This window comes from Mytilus trossulus, chromosome 1 (genome assembly GCF_036588685.1).
Source record: "Mytilus trossulus isolate FHL-02 chromosome 1, PNRI_Mtr1.1.1.hap1, whole genome shotgun sequence".
NCBI classification, from domain to species: Eukaryota; Metazoa; Mollusca; class Bivalvia; order Mytilida; family Mytilidae; genus Mytilus; species Mytilus trossulus.
The window spans coordinates 56,437,284-56,459,582 of NC_086373.1; the positions used below are offsets into that span (position 1 = coordinate 56,437,284).

The 22,299-nt window shown below is 32.3% G+C and overlaps 1 protein-coding gene across 4 annotated transcripts in view; it reads right to left on the reverse strand.

Annotated features, from left to right (window-relative positions):
• LOC134727934 (uncharacterized) overlaps positions 1-18,904 on the reverse strand; it is a 62,772-nt gene extending 43,868 nt beyond the window's left edge. For 3 of the 4 annotated variants that reach the window (XM_063592349.1, XM_063592333.1, XM_063592355.1), the window contains exons 1-21: positions 18,725-18,904; positions 17,063-17,238; positions 16,682-16,754; positions 15,714-15,824; positions 15,184-15,308; positions 14,589-14,772; positions 13,829-13,897; positions 12,964-13,180; positions 12,018-12,130; positions 11,224-11,349; positions 10,673-10,867; positions 9,595-9,740; positions 8,904-9,028; positions 6,418-6,524; positions 5,221-5,318; positions 4,580-4,681; positions 3,792-3,929; positions 3,005-3,116; positions 1,601-1,726; positions 800-1,000; positions 11-120 (exon numbers count right to left, since the gene is read on the reverse strand). In XM_063592349.1, coding sequence (XP_063448419.1) covers positions 11-120; positions 800-1,000; positions 1,601-1,726; positions 3,005-3,116; positions 3,792-3,929; positions 4,580-4,681; positions 5,221-5,318; positions 6,418-6,524; positions 8,904-9,028; positions 9,595-9,740; positions 10,673-10,867; positions 11,224-11,349; positions 12,018-12,130; positions 12,964-13,180; positions 13,829-13,897; positions 14,589-14,772; positions 15,184-15,308; positions 15,714-15,824; positions 16,682-16,754; positions 17,063-17,208 — 2,624 coding nt within the window. In that variant the 5' untranslated portion in view covers positions 17,209-17,238; positions 18,725-18,904. The remainder of the gene's footprint in view (positions 1-10; positions 121-799; positions 1,001-1,600; positions 1,727-3,004; positions 3,117-3,791; positions 3,930-4,579; positions 4,682-5,220; positions 5,319-6,417; positions 6,525-8,903; positions 9,029-9,594; positions 9,741-10,672; positions 10,868-11,223; positions 11,350-12,017; positions 12,131-12,963; positions 13,181-13,828; positions 13,898-14,588; positions 14,773-15,183; positions 15,309-15,713; positions 15,825-16,681; positions 16,755-17,062; positions 17,239-18,724) is intronic. The other variant, XM_063592341.1, reaches the window with a different exon arrangement.
• Positions 18,905-22,299: the final 3,395 nt, after the last annotated feature.

Sequence of the window (22,299 nt, forward strand, 5' to 3'; positions counted from 1 at the left end):
CAATCTTTACCTGCTAAGATTTATAGATATAGGTTGTTTAGGTATGACTCCCAAAGGTATACCAAATTTATCATTGCCTTCTCTGCATACTTTTTGTAAATACTCTCTCTGTTCTTCTATCTGGAAAAAAAACCAATCAATATTGTTTATAAAAAATACTTTATCATACAAATATAAATATTCATAGATTCAGAAATTATTGCATGCAATTTTTTGGGGTTATTTTGAAAAATGGACAAACAGTGAAACTAATTGTTGTGATTTCAGAAAAATCAGCATGCAGAAACATGTATCAGTTATGAGAATGTTAGTTTATAATATTGTTATACTCACCATGTTAGGTTTTTCGCTGTAATTGAACCCTTGAAATAATTTTCTGATTTTACAGTTTTGAAAAGTATTTAAGATTTATATCTTTTTGGTTAATATTAGACAAATTTTTATTCAAATGAAATGTCGTAAATATTAAGTTTGCATGTAAAGTTGGGTTGTGCATACCTCGTTATTGAAAGTATTGGCAAACAGGACTATGGTACCATGGTGCTATATTTTGTATCAAGGTACTAACTTAATTGGTTTTACAATATAACATTGAGAATTGAAATGGGGAATGTGTCAAAGAGATAAAAACCAACCAAAGAGTAAAAAAAAAGCTGAAGGCCACCAATGGGTCTTCAACAAAGCAACAGAATGCGCTATAAATGTGATGCTTTTAAAATAGCTATAATACCATGGTGCTATTTGAACATACTGGGGAGAAAATTCTGAGACAGTTTGGTTTCATATCTCCTATACTAACCTGTTTATCCAATACATTTTTAACAATGCTCATTTTGAGTCTGAGATTAATGCACTCTGCTCTGTAATTTCTAATAAAGTATTCTGTATCAAAGTCAAACCTAGGTCGTTGGTACATTATGTCAGTGATCACTTGAGCTAGTGCTCTTTTCTCATCTCTATCAAACACATGCTGGTAGGCCTCTATGTAACAATCCATTAACTGTAAGATAAAAGCAAAAGCATTTACACATTGATAGGTTTAACTAAATTCTTTCCACTTTTGTAACACTAACGTTCTTGCTTTTTATCCTAAAAAACTATTTCCTTCAATATTAGAGCTGTTTACATACATGAAACCAAGGGAAAGTACTCTGATATAGAATATTTAAGTCTGCCCTTAAGGATGACTGTTCAGAATAAAAATGCATGATAAACATTAAAATAGAAGGGTTCATCTAGAGTGCCATTTCTGGGTATTTTAATTGTTATATATCCTTAGTTTTCAATATGAAGCTTTATAAAAAGAGCTTACACAATCGCTGCTGCTACGTTTAGATTAGCATCCCTAAAATTATGTGAAGAAGCAGGTGAGACAAAAATTTATCTGAAACAACATGTTCTATGAGCAAATGCTCACTAATTATACCCAAAATCAAGGTCACTTGTGACTGATTCTCTTTATAAATTTCTTATATAAATGTCTAGTCATTGTAAATATGAGTATTTGAGTTGGTGTCTTATTGACACATTTTCTTCAATCACAACCTGTTTGTACAGATTTAATCTGAAATTAAGTTTTGATTATAATAAATAAACTAACCTCCCTTTTGCTCTCCATAAAAGCTGCTTCATTACTCCATAGATCTAATAAAACACCAAACCTATCTAGCTCTTGATGAGCATAGCTGGCAATGTCAAAGTCACCTGGTCCCTGGTTCATCATAGACTGAAAAGATGAAAAGAAATTAAATGCTTTGTGAGAGCAGTAGCAACATCATGCATTATTTCATGATTTTTTTTATTTACATGAGACTACATCTGAGAATAATAAAATTGAGAATGGAAATGGGGAATGTGTCAAAGAGACAACAACCCGACCAAATAAAAAAAAACAACAGCAGAAGGTCACCAACAGGTCTTCAATGTAGCGAGAAATTCCCGCACCCGGAGGCGTCCAACATGAGTTCATCTAAAAAAGTATTGGTTTTAATATCCATTTTTTTCCATGAAATATCTAAGAAAAATTAACAGCTTTGGTGAGCAATATCTAAGAATCAGAATTCTATTTTGGCATGCTAAATCTAGGGTGAATATTCTTAGCTATAGTTTAGTGCCGGTATGCTAAATCAAATATGAATAATTCATCTCTAAGAGAAATTAGTACACAATCATCTCAATGACTTTAGGTGTCATACCACCAATTACTCCCTGAAATTTAGAACGTATGTGAAAGTAGGCCTACTCGGACAAAAAATAGTGCATTTGATGTCACTGTTTACTTAAACTAACCAACAAATTGGCAGAAATGAAACTTTTGGTGAAAGAGAAATATATTAAGACCATTTTGAGCTAAAATTTACTTGTTTATGAGTTTGCATTCAAAATTGAGGATTAATGGCATTATGCACTCCATAGTATACTAATATAAGATTTCCAGAAAACCAGGGGTTATTTTTAGCGGTACCTCTATTCGGAAGACCTTTTCTTTTTTATATGATTTTAAACACCTGTTGAAAATTAGCATGTAGAAAGCTGATACATGTCCAATTCAGGATATACCTGGTTTCTATGAAGTTAAACTTAAGGTAAAATAATTAGAAAGCTGTGAAAATTGTAAAATTTGGTTGAACAGATAGGGACTTTTAATTGGTGGTATGACACCATTACAGTCTTTGTCTTTGTCCTGACTGTTTCTAAATTTAAGAAGAATCTTCCTTGCTATGTCACCCTTGTTGGTAAATCTCCACTATTTGATCAATGTGTTTTTTTCATACAAAGTGAATAATTCAATGATAAAATTATAATTCATAAGAAATTAATGCCCTTTGAATGAGAATATAAGGGAAATAATGTGACATTAGAATTCTACCAGTAACAGCTATAGTCAGCCTTAGTAATTGGAATGAAAAAAGAAAAATCCAAACTTCAGTTGAATAAGTCAAAGGGGAATAACTCCAACCAAAGTTTGCTGATTCTAAGGAGCACATCAGTAAATGTAGCTTACAGTCCTTCTTCTGTCTGTTCCTGAAGGTCTACCAACTTTGGAATGAGTCCTCAGGCTTTTATCTTTTTCAATGAAATGTGTAGCTAATAACAACAAATCGTTCTCAAGATTCCTGTAAATAAAAAATAAATCTTTTAAAATAAGCAAATTAAATAATTATATCATATTTTACCTATGATGTTTATACTGGATTTCTTATACCTATCAAATTACAAAAAAAATTAGGTCAAACTTGTTCTAATAAATATTTTGTACTGTTGTTTTTTTTTTAGATTATGCATTTAAGTATAGATTATTGGTAGATTATCAGCTGAGAGCCACAATGTGATCCTTTTTGGCGAGTGAGTCCAGCTTACGAGCCAAAAATCCTTCCCATGTGTCGAGGGGCTGATCTTTACGAAATCTTTACAATGACAATGAAAAGATGATTATCTGTTTATTGTTCTATTACTGGTCTTTTTTCCCCATCCATAAGTCAGTTTTACACTTTCCAAAAAATATGGGTATTAAGGAGCGACTGAGCCGGGTGAATAGACAGAGGGAAGGACGATAATCATCTCTATCAGATAGCAATATTTTGCCAGTGTGAGATAGGAACTATATACTGTAAAAATTATTTTTGCGCAAAAAAACTTTATTTTGCATTTTGCCCTTTCTAACCAACTTCGACATTCTAAAATTTACTTTAAGTTTTACATATTAGCATTATTTTACTAATCAGGAAAGTCACTGAAAATTAGTTGATTTACCATATTTCTTTTAATTTACCAAAGCATATTTGACTTACTTCAGATCTTCCTCAGCAGCTTCATACATTACATAGTAACCTCTCTGATCTAAAACATGTACTCTTCCTTCATCTATTGAGTAAAAATCATCATGGTTGTCTACCTCAGAATACTCAATGTATTCACTCTCATGTTTTCTAGAATGATAAAATAGATGTTCATTCAATGCAATTAGATCATATTAAACGAATCCTGTACAATTAAGCAATTCAAAATCGTATACTTGTTCTTTGTTGATCGTCATAGTTAAATCTAACACTGATTTCAAAGTAGGTTCATCAGACAATGTAATCCTGTGGTGTTTCATTGGTACTGTCTGCCATTATCTTTTGTTTATTTTAGTTGAATAAACCAGTTTATTATTTTTCTTTTACAAATTGCTTTGCATTTGGTTTTCCTTGGGCCCTTTAAGTAAACTGGTAGCTTACTATTATAGCTATGAGTTTTGTAAGTTTATTTGTATAGGCTTTACATTTGTTCACATTCTAAACCTTAGGTGTTTGGTTTAAATGTCTCATTAGAAATCATATCACATCTTATTTATTTTCATAGAAATCCGCTAGAAACTAGTTAATAGCCATATTGATGCATTAGTTATTTGTATTTGTTAACTAAATTGCGTGATAAATATGATATTGGATTTCGCTATTTCACCTAAAATGTACCCTCATCTCATTTAAAGCCCTTTAAAATCTGTAACAGGCCTTAGGCTCACAATCTATGCCAAGAGTTATGGAATTCGAACATGATACAAAACAAACTATCAAATTCTGCAAGATATACTAACTTGAAATCAGCTGGTGTGTTGTGTAGGTAACCATGGTCACCAATACCACCCCCACCTCCTACTGTCCCATCATGTTCTGTTTCTGCTCTGTGATTCTGTGGACTGTTATTGAATCAACATGGTATTACTAAATTGTATCATTAAAAATTGATGCAAAAATAGAGTCTAAACTGACTGATTGTATTTTTCTTTAATATATATGTTACTGTGGATTCATTATTTTCGTTGGAGACTAATTTTTCGTGGATTTCATTGGTACAGGTGAACCACGTATTAAAATGATTAACGAATTACAAATTTTCCAAAGATTTGCATGTATACTTTGGCAGAACCATGAAATTAAATGTCGACGAAAGTCAAAGTTTTGTTCAATCCACGTAAATTGGTACCCACGAAAATAAATGAATGCACAGTAGGCAATAATCTAAGCTTGTGCTTCAGTTTAATTACATAATGCAGAACCTGCAATTTTAACAACTGTGGAAATTAAATTTATAAAATAGCTTCTGTAAATTTATAACAGAAACAGTTCTTCTCAATGTGTTAGAAAGCCAGGAGAGAATCATTACAAACTATAATGGCTAATTTTTTAAGTGATTAAACCAGTGTATATCTATGAATAATTATGTTAAAAGACTTACCTAACACGCTTGGCAGGACCTAAATCCATAGATAATCCAGCATCCCTAACAGTTAATGTTCTCTCCATAGATCTGAAGTAATTAAACAAACTAAGCACCTGAAAAATAAAAGTTATATGTTAAAATTTTCAAATAATATTATTCATTTTTAAACAACTATACATAAGAACTATAGCTGGCCCATTCACATTTTCAAACGTCTGTCTATCAAGGTAAGCTATATTTTTTTTGTCCTTTTTTAAAACAAATTTTAAGTTTTTCAAAGGAGTAGGTTCAGTAAGAACCCTTTTTGGCCCCAAAATATAGCAGTATCACAAAATTGTGAAAATGTTATCTTTTAGCTATTTATTGGGAGGTAGAATGCTTCTGCTACACAAATATGGGCTGTTTTGGACAATACAATGCACATACATCCATACTAACATCATTAAGTCATGCTAATTACTGAAATCTTCACAATTTAGCATTATAGTTAAATTCTAGACGGTTTCTGTCTAAATGAAAGTGACCGCATTTGTGTTCATTCATAATATTGAAATGTTAGTTGTATTTGATGATAATACATAGCATATATAAAGGTTGAGGATGAACACTGATGTGGCCACTTTCATTTTTGACATAAATCATCTGAAAAGTGACGTTTTTTGCATATTTTATAGATTTTTCATATTAAAGCTTGATAATCGGAGCATTTTAAATGACCCAATAAGTTAAAATCTTTCACATAAACTAATTGAATCAAATGAAATAGACACTTTACATAACCCTCAAATTTGAGGCCAAAATCTGCCCTTACCTGACTTACTCCTTTTTCCAATTCAATACAACTATTGATGATATTAAGATATCTATTCATTATAAATATTTTAAACAAGAATGCACATGCTGAAATGTCTTCTATGCTGATCATGATTGATTATATTTTAGTTGAAAGTCTTTTTAGTTGTAAGTTTTACATACACAAAATGTAAATGACCTACTGCTTATAGTATCTGAGAAACAGACCTAATCATGAAAACTTAACATTGAACACTGATCTATGAAATGAGGTTAAGGTCAGGTAAACACCATCTGACATGTATATCTAATTCAAACAGCTAAAGCAGCCATTACCAAATTAGCCTCTCTTTGTCTTGCTTTTGTGACATCTGATCTAGAGAAGATAAGAACATGAATTGTAGATTTATAACTACTTACTGTTCTTTGTAAGTCTCTAAGCCTCAGATGTCTAAGATGTAGAAATGATAAGTATGCTCCCTGAGCTGTAGCAGGGTCCTGACCACTGTCACCATCATCCATCAACCCTGAAAAGTGTCAAATACATTAATTTTGTATCTGTTTTTTCTGATCTTTACCTTGATGGACTTTATAAAATACATTTGTTTCTTAGATTCTTTAGAAAATTTAAAATTTTATAATTTTGTTCATATTTTAGCCTTCATACCTGCACCTGATAGAAAGTACAATGTAAATATAAACAAGTTCATTAATGAAAAAAAAAAATGTGTAAATTTTTATTGAAAACATATATGCATTTAAAACACAATACCAATTATGTACATATGCCATATATTTAGATGCACTTTAAAGCTAAATATCTTTTAAATGTATTGTTCTTTTTCCCCTAATATAATTTCACCACATTGCTCAACTTAAAATTTTGGACTTCATGGAAGAAGTAGATCTGAATTATGTATAAGTTCATACTTGAAGTGCCCATTAAACATGATATGACAGACAAATATAAATAAAATTCCAGTCTAGCTGTACTATAAATCAAACTCCTTTCATTGAATTTGATAAATTCATGAAAAGAAGCAACAAACAACTAAACCTTGATTGCTTTTGAATTAGTGTGTTTCATGAGATCTATATATTACCATCAAAAGTAAAGAGTGCAATGGGAGAGAAATGTCTTCTCAGATGACTCAACCATATTGTTAGTAATAATTATTTTACAACTTTACACCCTAGCTCTTTTTAAAACAAAATAAAAATTGATTGTCACTTATACTGAAATGTTCATTATTTAAGAGTATTTTTGTAGGCATTTCTTCGACCTGGTTGTACATCCCATTTTATGACCTAAAATCTCTTATCATGTTCAGCAGAATCCTTCAATGCAGCTTGACCTTGACCTTTAAAATAAGGAGACACTTTCTTCTTTCAAAGACAAGGTATACAATGTATAATCAATGTAGACCTAACTGTAAAGCCTTTGCCATGCTGACAACATTTTTACCTGGATGCCTAATCTCAATTCAACCTTTTACCTCTGTTCTCTGACTTTGAAATTTGTACATTTCGATTACACTAACTTTGATGAAATTTGAAAAAGTTGCAGTTCTGCATTAATTGGTAAAGAATAGATTTAATATCAAATTCATATAGTCAGTTTGGATTAGATATATATATATATAAATATTAAGTTAATCATTGCATTAAATATGATAGAAAAGTTTTCCCCACGAGACAATTAAATTTGAGAATATGATATGTTTATATAAGAATGCATATGATTTTATATTGCATATTGTGTATGTTAATAAATAACCCCTTTAGTATTCGTATAGAGTTTAGCACTTTATAATAACCCACTAAAAGTCTAGCTATTGAGACAAGTTTCTGCTAATCCTTTATGTGCATATAATACTCACCTTCGCCTTCAAACAGAAAACATATATATCAAATATTAAAGGTTCAATTGTTAGAGCTCAAAGGATGGAGATTATATTAGGACGCCCTTTAATGGCATGAATACAAATTATTGAGATGTGGTATAATTGCCAATGAGACAACTACCCAAAAGAGTCACAATGAATAGAATTTAAGCAAAAATAGATCACTGTGTCTTTCAACAATACATAATGATACTTTCCCTATCTTAACAATTTTAAAGATAATGGTCAAACCTATGCAGACAGTTAAAGGAGATTAAAATAAACATTTCTCTGTAGTAATTAAAATCACTAAGTTTTTAAGCAATGGTATTTTTTTTTTTTATCTAAACCATAGAGCAAAATATGTTTGGTCTATAAAGCATAAAATGTAGGGTCAATTAAGCATACAAATAAGGGATAAAAAGTTGGACAAATAAAGCATTAAATGTTTTGTATATCATAAAGATCCAAATAAAATTGTTTACTGTTATTCCTGCAAAAATCAATAAAATGTCTAAACTTGTCTCTTGAAAAAAGACACAACATACACTTTTGAAAATTTCTAAGAAAAGAGTTAATAAATAATTTCTTTGTATAACATTAAAGAACTCCTGCTTAAAAAATACTAAGAGGTAGGGGATACTAGTAATTAAATGGTGAAAACAAATCTATCCATTTGGCCAAAGTGAATAAAACAACATTTATACAATTCATGCAATAACATGCAATTAACATGCACCTTGTCCATTGTCATGCATTTTATTGTCATGCATTTAAATATCACGATAAAAAGCATGAAATACAAATGGCAAAAAAAAGATCCAATAATATTATTAAAAAATACTATAAATAAATTTTCACTTTTGTTTTTTATGTGATAAGACTGCTGTTTAATATAATATTTTGATAATATATACTTAATTAGAAAGAAAGTGCTTATTAATGCGAGGAGCATCTTAAATCAATTTCATGCTTAAATCAATGATATGACAGACTTTATGAAAAGATTTTTTTTTAAATTACCATGCATTTGTGATGACTGTACAAAATCATAACTGTCCTTTCTCTTCTTTGTTTTCTTTAGATCTACCTTCTCAATCTCAGCATCCTCATAATCTTCTAGTGAAATGTTATCTGCATTGTCATCACTGAAAGATTAAGTTTTAAACTAAAGAATGGTTTTGAAATCACATTTAGTTTACTTGTAACAGTAATTTACATTGAAATGCTAAAATTATCACTGATGTCTTTTTTTTTAGATTCAAAACTCAATTGTGCTTTGTAAATGAAGATGGATTTCTTCTGTCTCTGGTATGAGTTTTACCCTTATCAGAATCAAAATCTGGTATTTAGAAAATGTGCTTTTTTAAAACAAAAGTAACATTTTCAACAGCTTTATTTTTGCATTAATACAGAGTCAAAGGCAGATATAAGTAACCTGATGTTGCACACTTCCAATGATGCACAGTCAATGTAGCAGTTTATGTCAGAATATCAAAAGTTTGAAGATTAATATTGTTTTATGGCAATCATATCTATGATTGCCTTATGGCTAGAAAGATCAAAATCGGAATAAGAATACTATGTCCAGCTGGATCTATTTTTGTAAGCCCTGCTCTGTAATATTAGGACTATATTTAAGCAAATTTACATTTGAGTAACTCTAATACATATGAGAGTGATAACATTTATAAAATATAAAACCTCAACCTACTAGTCATACAACTGTGGGTTAGCATAGATCTTCTTCCAAATAGCTGTTGTGTCATAGTTAGTACGATTAGACTGGACCCTGGATGCTCTAATGGTAGGAGGATTCATCACTGCTACAGCATGGTCTCGTAAAGTATCCTGGACTCTCTATAAACAAAATATCTTTAAGCATTTTAGAGTTAAACATAGCTATGAATATAAAAAAGAATAACATAGCTAAATTTTTTTATCAACAGTGTAAAGAATTTTCATATGAGGAAAAAATACATTCTTTACATATGCTTATAATATTCTTTAACAAGAATGTGTCTATAGTACAATGGATGCCCCACTCGCACTATCATTTTCAGTGTTTAGTGGACTGTGAAATTGGGGTAAAAACTCTAATTTGGCAATTAAATTAGAAAGATCATATCACAGGGAACATGAATACTAAGTTTCATGTTGATTGGACTTCAACTTCATCAAAAACTGCCTTGACCAAAAATTTAAACCTGAAATTTGCAATATCATTTTCTATATTCAGTGAACCTGGAAATTGGGGTCAAAACACTAATTTGGCATTAAAATTAGAAAGATCATATCATAGGACACATGTGTGCTGAGTTTCAAGTTGATTGGATTTCAACTTCATCAAAAACTACCTTGACCAAAAACTTTAACCTGAAGTGGACAAACTGATAGAAGGACAAACGAAAGGACGCACAGACCAGAAAACATAATGCCCCTCTACTATCGTAGGTGGGGCATAAAAATAAATTAAAATCAGATAAATGTAAAAAAAAAACACTTATTGCGATATATTTATTGATAGGTCATTTGCCATTGTCATTTAATGAATATAAAATTGGAAGTATTTCGATTTTTTCAAAATGTTCAAAATGACACTATAAAACCACTTCACATGCTACTAACAGCTTAACTAAATTGAAAGAGATCAAATGAAAACAAAACTCACACAAAGTATCAGTTATCAGTTGTTATAAATATAATACATCAAGAAATAATAAATCACTCTAATAAAGGCATCACATTACTGTTACATGATTCAATATAATATTTTAACCAACACTATTTACCTCAGAATCAGAGACATGTATGAAATGAGCCTGCATTTTCAGAAGTGGGTCTATGTTTCTCTTCTGCCTAAGAATGGTCCATTTTTTTTGTTGAGTTGGATCATTCTCTGGTTTCAGTTTGACATACGGTAACCAGTTTGAGTCCTTCCTTAGTGCATGAGTTGATGAATCTGAACCCCAATTTTCTTGACCAACCTGACAATGATAATATATATGTTAAAAATGCTTTATAGAGCTTCTTTGTATAAGTAGAATATTATAGGAATTGCTTAATATTTTACAATTTGCATATAGTTAAAAATAGAACCAATTATTCAAAGTGAAGTTATTGGCATATATATACTTCCTTTCTCTATTGCCAGTATTACTGATTTCATAATTTATAAAGTCTACACAATTCAGGTGGAAAGCAAAATTTATTTCAAAAACAATGCATGCTTAAATAGCTCTAGTCAAAATTCTAATAGAACTTACAAGTTGCATGATCAGAACTGTAAAAGTATGAGTGTTATTTCAGTTCGTCTTTAATGGAAAAAAAATATTGACCATACCTCTAGTCTGTCATAAGCTTTAAAAGTTTTCATATGTTCCTGTCTCATAAAAACTGTCCTAAACTTTCGACCAATGGCAGCATATAATTCCATTTCATCACTTGAGTTATCTATCTTCTCTAGATCCTGTCAAAATATTTAGAAAATCATACACAACATGCGTAAATACTTAAATTATGGTTCTTTTGATGATGCATGTATTGGTATATTCAAAATGAAAATTACAACTCTTACATCGTTTTTGATTACTCTGCCACCATGAGGCCTATGTATTTCACTAGGGACTCAAGACTTGAAAGCAAATGATGCACTTAATTGTTCAAGGAACGTTTTGGAGGAGAAGCAAGGATCCCTATATCAGTCAATTATTTTTTTTTTTTTTTAACTTATATTAAAACAATTACTGACATATGACCAGACCTGCTCTTGATTACAAATACATAATGGATGACCATAAAACCAATGCTGCAAATTGATTGTTTTTTAATATACATGATCCTATCGTCTTTTTGATAAGATTTCATTCACTTATTACATAGAAACTTAACTAAACTGAACCTTTTTGGGACTTAAGATTTTTTTTTAGGTTTTCACTGAATTTTCCATTTAATCAGGTTCACAATGCATAACATTTGAAACCATTGGAATTAAGAACATGTTTGGTTTAATCAGTTTTCAGTTTAAACAAGATTAGGTTTAGACAGGTTTCACTGTAAATCAAGACCACAAGGCAACCTTTAGAGATATTTAAGAATACAAATGTATAAGAATAAGTTTATTACATTTCTACTTACATAATTGATTCCGTATAAATTCAGTAAATAACTGATATGTGGTTTGAGGTTTTGGTAATCGACTACTGTCATTGGTAAACCTAAAGTTGTTTCATCCATAGCTAAACCACCACCTGGAATAGTAATCATTTTAAACTGTTTGCAAATAAAGTATCAAAATGATTTAATAAGTTTAAACATATTTCGTTTTTCAAAGAACCTTGTAGTATCCAAGTTTTCAACCTATATGTTGTTTGATTGATGGCCGGTTTCTTGAGGTCCCCCCTAAATGTTGAGGTTATCTGTTATACCAACCAAAATTTACAAAAGGCATCATTAATAGGGGAAAAAATCAAGAGGTATATATTTTCAGATAAAGGTTCTTGGTATGCACAAGTACCAGGCCACATCCATTTGTATTTTGTCGATCTGATGAGTTAAGCCTTTTTAAACTGATAATTGTAGTTTGTTTTATGTTGTGCTGTTTAACTGCTGTCCAGGTTAGGGGGAGGGTTGGAATCCCGCTAACATGTTCAAACCCACCACATTATGTATGTATGTGCCTGTCCCCAAGTCAGGAGTCTGAAATTCAGTTGTTGCCGTTTGTTTATGTGTTACATATTTGTTTTTTGTTCATTTTTTGTACATAAAAAGGCCCTTAGTTTTCTGGTTTAAAATGTTTTACATTGTCATTTCGGGGCCTTTTATAACTGTGTATGCATTATGGGCTTTGCTCATTGTTAAAGGCCGTACAGTGACCTGTAGTTGTAAATTGATGTGTCATTTTGGTCTCTTGTGAAGAGTTGTTTCATTGGCAATCATATACCACATCTTTTTTAATTTTTTTTTTTTTTTATATCTAATCAGTTGTAATTCAAAGGTTTAGTGTTACTAAATTCAAATAAGTACAAGAGAAATTATAGGTTGGGAAATCTATGACAAAGGTTAAATTCAAGGACATGCATACCTGAAGCAGCGGCAGCATAAGTAAAGGCTGATGTAGGAAGTGGGGTGGTTGTTAAAAGGTTGGCATTTATTGGTGGTGGCTGTGGCACAGGTGTATTGGTTCGTGCAGTAGTGGCAGACGTAGGACGAGAGGCACCACCTGACTTAGGCCTCTGAAAAAGTCCTATTGAATCATCTTGATACCATGAAGCCATCTTTGATGCTTGGGTTTCTTCCTCCTTAAATTAATAATTAGAAGAACATGAATAGATGAAAATTTAGTGCATACACTGTTTAAAATAAATAACAGTTTTATATTTCTTCAGGAGCCTCTGTGGTCTAAGTAATTCATCGTCTGTGTCACCAGCCTGTCAACACCCAGGTTGTGAGTTTAAACCTGGCATGTGGAAAGTGTAAAAAAATATAATCTTAATTACTAGGATTGCCAGTTTTCCTGCTGAATGCCAGTGGTTCTCTCTTGATACTGTGGCTCCTCTACCAATAAAAATGGACTGCCACAAAATAGTCAATAGGTCTGCAAGTGGTGTTAACCTCAAAAATCAACTTATCATGCAACTCATCAGTGAGCAATGATACTTTTAACCTTTTATCTTTTGATTGACCAGTTACAAAGCATAAAAAAAATGAAATGATTGCTTGATAGAATTTCGGATGTTTTACCCTTTTTTAGGGTATTTTTTTAATTGCTTCTTTCTGCGAAGTAATTTGACATGTTGCCAATCTCTGGATTTCCTTAACTTAAACACACAAACAGAGTTAATACTGCAGGTATATATTTTTTCTAGCAATGAATTCTGCCAGGAAGCTCTATTTTGTAAGAAACTTAATGTTATTCAGGCAGCTGTAATGTTTAATATTTATGATACCTCATCATCTTTGTGTTTCTCTGGTGGCGCTGTCTCAGCTTTATACTGCACTGCTATCCATTTTAATATCTGTATAAGAATAGTAACAATTATCATATACCATCTTATTTTTCAAAATAACATTTTTCACCATCCTTCCTTTCTAGCCTACTGTGCTGTGATTTATTTTTCAAGATTTCCTTACTTTTTTGATATATACATTTTAGAGAAGACCCAAATTAAAAAATTTGCAACAACTTTTTTCTGTTCATGTATCATTTTTTTAAATGTTGCAATTAGATAAATATCCGATTGCAATGCTCAGAAATGTAAATTGAGAAAAATTACATGAAACAAATTTAACCAACATGGGGAGGTTTATCAATCTGGTCAGAATCAGTTAAAATGCAGACAAAATTACAACATACCCTGACATAATGATGAATAGTTCTAAGTGAGTGTGAGAGACAAACTAGCCATCGTAAGAAGATCAACATGTTATTCTAACACACCTAGTAGCCTCCGTAACCATGTGGTTTAAGTAGTTACTACTGTAATCACTAGCCAGTCAACACTGGGGTTGTGAGTTTGAACTCGGATAATGCGATTGCACTAGACTTCAATCTTAATTGACTAGGATAGTTTTCCTATCGGGAGTCAGTGTTTTTCTATAAGTACTCCGGCTTCCTCTGCCAATAAAAACCGGCCCCAAGGAAATAGCCTAAATGTGGTGCTTTAAAGTGGGTTAAATACACCAAAAATCAAATCAAATCTAACATACCCTGAGATAATGATGAACAGTTCTAAGTGAGTGTAAATGACACACTAGCCATCGTAAAAAGATCAACATGTCTTCCATCTTGACACACATAATTCCCCCATCTCCTCCACACAGCATGGACTCCTTTGCTTCGCTCAGTCTTTGTGCTCTGTCTACACAGTCATTATACTCAGTCACAATTTGTCTATAACAAAAAAATATAACCTTTTTTTTTTAATATAAACAAAATGATGTAATGGGTTAGATATTTGTTAAGGCTTTCAGATGTAAGTCACTTTTAATTGTTTATCTTTTTATGCAGTTTATTGTTGTTTTGCTGTCTCATTAGTATTTGAATAATGACTGTTTTACTTTAAGAAATCATGATAATCTCCAAATTATTATCATCGAATAATATGCAATTTCGTGCTTGAAAACAGTGGGAGTTTTTTTCCAAGCAAACCACATCCTTTAAGAAGATTGGAAAAATGGAAGAACAGACAGTGGTTAAACATTACCTCTGAAATAATTAAAGATATAGAAAAAAAACTTTGTTGAATCAAGTAAAATGGAAGACTATTGTTAGATTATTTTTTACCCTCTGTGTAAAACTTACGATAATCTCTTTGTATAAAGAGGATATAAGGTCTCTATAGAACTACTATGTTCACAGAATCTCTTCCATCTCAACATGTGTGAATATTTACATTGGATCAGCTGCTGCATTCTCTCTAAAAAATGCTGAAGAACAGAGAACAGTTCACTTTTAAAGACATAATTTTTCACTTTCTTTGACAACACATAACCAATAATTATAATAATGTCAGTAAGGTATTAGACATAGGTAGATCTTTTAATCTAATAATAACATTTCATGTTTGTTTCACAAAAAATCTGTGACTTAATTGGCAGACAATCATAATGCATTCCAAAATTATATTTATATTTCCCAACAAAAATGCATATAAAAAAATTGACACTTCATATAAATTGGTTGTAGATGCTCATAAAAAGTAATTATATTGACTTGATTGTTTATTTTTTGTGATTTCATTGAAATAGGGTTATTAAAAGCTCTAATCATGCTTTTGTCACCCTACTAAAGTTACAATTCTTTTAGCATGTTTAGTGTACTAAAATTATTACCTGGTGTAACAACATAGGTAAACCTTTTGGTGCATATTCAAATTCTTCAGCATTCATCATTTCTTCTACCATTAATTCTGACTGCATTTTCAATGGTTTGGCTTGGCTCACCTTGTTGTAAATAAAAATTAAAAAAAAACATATTTTGAGCAATTAGTTCTACTATCAGCTGAGCTCTATAGTCCTTTTTTTAATGGCAAAGTGTATACTTTTCTCTTACTTGTATGGATTTAATTAAATTGCCACTTGCTTATATGTTTACATTGCTCATATTCAAGTTTCTCTTATGACAAATCAAAGCCTAGGTACTAAACGCGTGTATTAAAATGCTGTGTAAACAATTACATAACTTTTCAACAAATATCTTGTCTATTATCATGATTATGAAAATTATTTGATGTTGTCCTACATGTATGTTAACTTATCCATATATATATATATATAAATGTCTTTTTCTTTTTGTATATTTCCTTGGGTTGCTGTCAGGTCAGTTCCGTCAGTTTAGTATACATTTAGGAATTAACTGTATTGTATTTTGAGCTCCGGCGGCATCAATTGGGGATTTGATGGTCGCAAATTAAGTTTACTGGCGACGTGTAAGTGGAGACAGTAAACGATATTTGCGACCACCAAATCCCCAATTGATGCCGTCGGAGCTTAACATACAATATTGTTATTTCCATTCTAATGAAACTGACAGAAAACAACTTTAAAACATGTATTTAAAATTTGCCATATGCTGTCTGCGCTTGCGCGTACGTCATATAGCATCAATTGTCAATTGATGCCATGTAAATAAATGACGTTATCCAATCAAAATGAACGTTACAAATACTGTTGCATTAGAATTTAATTTGACAAAGGTCACTGTTCATACTCAGAAAAGAAAATGGCATTCAACCCTATCAATCAAACAAAAAGACCTATTTATGTAAATCCAATTCTAGAAGTTAAAAAATATCCATTACCTCTTTTGACCTAGTAATGATTCGTTGCCTTTCTTGTTTGAAATATTCTACATCTCTAGGCATTGGCACAGAACTACAAAAAAATATGGGAAAAATTATGTTTAATTTCATACACCACATAATACTATACAGAAAAGTAAACAAACTGTTATTTGTAAATAAATCTTTATCTTTATATCAAAATAACCATGTGTGAAATTTCCATATATAAAGTATCACATCTAAATAACCAAGTACATGTATTTTCTTTTTTACTGATATTCTATAAATAATCCATTCTCAAATTGTAAAAACAAACATGGCCATATTGTTCAAACTAACGATCAATAAAATGAAAAGTTATTATTATTGTATGACTTTTTGTTTAAGACATTTTAATACCTAATAGATCGTGTTGGTAGCTGAAAGGCCATATGATTTTCTTCCATTTCATTTCTAAGCTCCTCCAATTCTTTCTTGAGATGACGTTCAGCATCCTTCACCTTGTCTGTACTTGACACCTTGTACAGTTCTCCTAGGTCATACATCTTTGTATCTTTACAGACTGCAACCTAAAGCTAGAAATCATTTAAAATATTAAATAAGTCATTATATATGTCTGGGAAACACTTATCACACATAAGCATGATGAGAATATTCACTACGGACTAATATCTACAAAATATAAGTTAACAACATTTTTAGATAGTATTCATTTTTCCTAAGACTATATACATCAAACATATAAAAAAAGTGAACAGACTTAACAAGTTGATACGGCTGTCCTTTATCTTTAAAGATTTAGTAAACTTTGCTAAAAAATTTATTTTTCTAATGAAAATAAAAAATATTTCAATATAAGACTTTTTTTACCACTCACCTTCTATATATCATTATAAAATTCATAAGCATTTATTTATTATATATATGTATAATTACAATTTGAAATTGTTCCTTAAATTTTCTTGGAAATCCTGAGATGTCACAAACTTGCTAGTCCCAGATTACTCTGACATTCCACAGCTGTTTTCCCACGGCCCCAGCTTGTCTGGCAAAACAGCAGTTGGAAGACATAGTAGTCTAGGACTAGAACTTGCAAGCATCAACGATATAATACACATGATCAGTTCTACCAACTTTTTATGAAGCAATGGAGAGATTTGGCCAAAATTGACAAGATCATAGAGAAAAAACAATAGATCAAAGGAAAATGCCACCAAAAAAGCATGAACATGTGCGAGTCTCAAGCTAAATGTGAGAGACTTGGCTTAGGCTGAGCTCCCTGCATGATACATTGTACATGTAAATTTTACAAGGATGCAACAGTAACCTTGTTTAAGCACAGAAGACCTATATATCTTATGGAATATTATACATGTTATACCCCAATAGACCACTTTGATGATCATCCGTCACCGGAAAAAACTCGTCAATTATACGCGCCTTTATCACCGTCATTTGTGCGTTTAGGGGCGTCGTCATTTGTGCGTTTAGGGGCGTCGTCACTTCCCTTCCAATGTTGAGCGAGTGGTTGGAAAACTATAATTCTATATTGTACGAATTATTCGGCAAATTGAATTCTCAAAATTGACAATCAACACTGCTGTTATTAGGGAATTGTCAGTAAGTACCTACAGAGCAACCATTATTTCTAGTTTATCCTGCACAAAGACGATCACTAAGACGCTTGATGAACGTAAATAGTGCAGGGATACAGGCGACCCCCTCTATCTGGTAAATGACGTCATAAAGGTGTGCATAATTGACGAGTTTTTGCCGGTGACGGATGAACTCGAAAGTGGTCTATTGGATTTTTATAACCAATATTTGTGACTGGTCTCAACCTGTTTATATAGTAAATATTTCCTATTGTTTTGTTTGCTGGTTTTTTTTTGCAGGATTTAGCTTTATTGGCAATGGGGCGCTCAGTATGTCATATCATGTTAGTGTTTTTCATAAACCGCATATAATTTACACAAAAGAACAAGCCTAACCGGTCTAATCTACTTGCTTCGCTTTTGATAGTCACGCAAGTCGGTTTTCATAATATTATTTTATGCCTACAAGTTATTTCCTTGCTGGGTATCTCTTTGCTATGCAGCTGTTTATTAAAATAGCATGCTGAAGCTGTGTGTTAAGTGTCTGGTTATTGTTTATTCTGTCATTTCACAGGTTTGTTTATATTTTGCAAGCGAGCTGAAGTGCGTTCGGAGTCACTCGGCAACCAGAATCGGTGACAAAAATGTTCATATATTTTCCCTATGAAAATACAATATACAAAACGCTCTAAAGACTTAGTTTACAAAAATCCCGCGGGGAATTTGAAATTTTGTTGTGCGTTCGAATATCATTCGTTAATTTGTCAAATTTTTAAAATTAAAGCACACAGTGACACCTGCCAACTGTCACTATTTGCGAGGATTTTTCCCCATGCAAGCTCCCACATGGATTTTTTAAAGAGCAATTTTGTCCACAATTTAAAGCAAAGCAATCAATTTTACGATGGCTTGTAAAATTATGAAGAAGCAGAAATTAAAATAACATTATTTAAAATTAAACAAATTGAATCATTAAATACATCTGCCACAGATGTATTTAACATTCAATTTGTTAAATACGACGATTTTGTAGGACTATAGGAACAATCTTGTGCACAAAACCCCATGGTGATTTTGTAAAGTTGACAGACATGAAACGGAAAGCAATGAATAAATACATAGAAAGTTATGAGTGAAATCACTATTTTGTCATTTAATTATGGGAGGAAATACAAAAAATAAATAAGGATCAAAAAGAAAAATATTACAATGTGACAGTATAAATAGGATTGTAAAATAAGCGATGTCTACTTTTACATTCTTTCCCGAGCCGGCAAACTTAATGTCTCCTTAAATTGAACGTTCATATGACAACGCCGGACTGATTTTTACAGATCTATCGCTATGTGACCACCTTTATGAGTGATATGACCAGAAGGGGTGTATATCATTTATTTCAAACCTTAATCGCACATTGGCTGAACAAAATAAATGATTAACTCTGTCATTTCTGGGAAGACGGGATAACTAACAAAAATGTAAAGTCTCATGTTCTTTGAAGCAATTTTTCGTATACATACATGAATAGTCGTATTTCGTCATTTATAACGATTAAATTGCTGCAACATAATCTTATTAGAGACAACAGAAGTTTACCGAAGTTTAAATCTAAAAAAAAAAAGGAATATACAAATCAAGGTAACCGAAACTTAAGCCGAGAATCGTATAAACGTCGAAAGGATCTAGACGTGCATCCCGAACATGCATGTCTCTTGCAATGCAATGCATGTATCATCCGCCCAGCTAATTTCACATTCATAAATTGGACACAATTAATTTGTAAATTATAGATGAGACGACTCTTCAAGTGTTCTCATATCTAAAGACCTCCGGCGGAAGTTATCCGTCAGTTCGAAAACTCGGGATGATCAGGTACTGTCGCAACGTAATCCTATCACGGTCCGCTCTATCGCATTGCAAACGGCTTTGTCTGATCTCAGTCGTATTGTATTCTGTAATTGTCGGGACTCTGACGTGGGTGTCATTGACGAATTTAGAATTAATAACGGGACTGTTTCGGAACGGTTTCGGCAAAAACGGTTCGCAATCGACAAGATCTGGATGCAATCTGGACTCAATCGGCAGAAAAACAGAAATGAAAATTTTCTCCAGATCATTCCCGTTCCACAGGACACCGTCCCGAATACACAGAAAATTGTTAGGAATTCGATCCGATACAACAGAATCTGTCACGACAAAGGCACGATTGTAATCCGACTAGACAAAATCGGCTGAGTTTCCCCGAATGTTACGGGACGCACCTAACTGTCGGGGTGCTTTGCCGAACTTTTCGGACCCTTCCCGACCAGTAGGAATCTGTTACGAACTAAAACGACTGCGTTCAGACAATAATAGGACATTCCAGATAATTGAGGATACTAATCCGACTTTTTGACTTTTCGTGTCGTATCGCTGTCTGATCTCAAACGGGAGCAATAATCGGCAATGTGTGAACCCCGCATTAACAACAACAGGCTACATTTGATAAAAATAACTGAACAGATTTAACCTTTTTTGACGTCGCCAAATTGGGATCGTCGTAATTCTAGTTACGATTATACCAGTTCGAGTGATATGAAAAAGGTACTGGATACGATTACATGGAAATGTAACAATAATAAAAAAAATATTGTTACATTACTATAAAACAATAACTGATCTCCCTTCAAGATAAATTTCGAATATGATAAGACTATAATATGATGCATCATCATGACGCTGAATGCTACTTAACTAATAATTAATATCTTAGAAAACCTGAGTAACTCGAAAAACACATGCATGGGATTTTAAACTCTCTAGTTTGAAGTACACTCTTTGTAAATATTTAAAACTTTTTGGTTTATAATTTCTTGTGTAACTGGCTTCATCTCAGCATTATCAAGTCAAATGGATCTCATAGATCCCTCTTTACTAGTGATCCTTAAAATTAGTCTCACAGGAAATTGTAACACCTTCTACCTTATGAACTCACTTAATACTATACAATTGTAACGTGTAACCAGGCGTTTATACCCCAAACGTCCGTTCCAGTCAATACTTGGATCCAAGTTGTCCACAAACAATACGGTAATGCTAAAAACTACAACCATCTAAATTATGCACAATGAACTAAAATATACACACGGACTCTTTGTCGAAATAAAGTAACAACGGACAATTATATATATACAAATATAATACAATAAACCAGCCTGTCCTCAAGATGGGACGATTTGTCACTAAGAGACAGTATAGCTGGTACAGCTTGTCCTCCGAATAGGACAGTCTGTCAATACAAGACAGCGGTCTGGTACAACTTGTCCTCCGAGTAAGACAACCTGTCACTACCAGACAGTGCGGGCTGGTACAGCCTGTCCTCCGAGTCGGACAGTCTGCCTTGTCAATCCGTTCAACTTGTACGTTTACTTTGTACCCGGTACAAAGTGTCCTTTGAATATTAAGGCTCTAACTAGCGCTTAATATAACCAACGTACGCTCCGTTGACTTTAGACGGCTCATCGACAGCCAACCGACAGCCTCGACTGCCGTTTCTCACTCTCTTATATACCCCAGGGCGACTATACTATTTACTTGATAGGGGTGTTCTCTAAATGTTCCCGATACCGAACACAATAGTACCTCTCAAACACCCCCATACCGATGGACCCAACCACTGACTCTCCCGTCAAACGTCTAAATCGGTTTAACTCTTCCTCAAGCGTAAACCATGCATTGATACACCAAGATTCTACTTGATAATAACCCGAAGTTAACGACCAATAAACATTACACAATGATCGGTTATTTCTACTTGTAACCCCTTGTCATCCTAGTACATATTGGAAGTCATGGTCCTAATCATGGCTTTTGTGATTCTACTCCTGTTTAAAAGATTTTAGATTTATCATCGCTCTTTGACTTTTAGTTCCAATGAGCATTATACAGTACCGTGATTTCGAATTCAAATCATATATTTGGGAGGTCCTAAATGGGCCTTCGTCATACTGATACCTTTTTTCGAAGTAACTTTATAGTGATTACATGTATCATGTATTTATA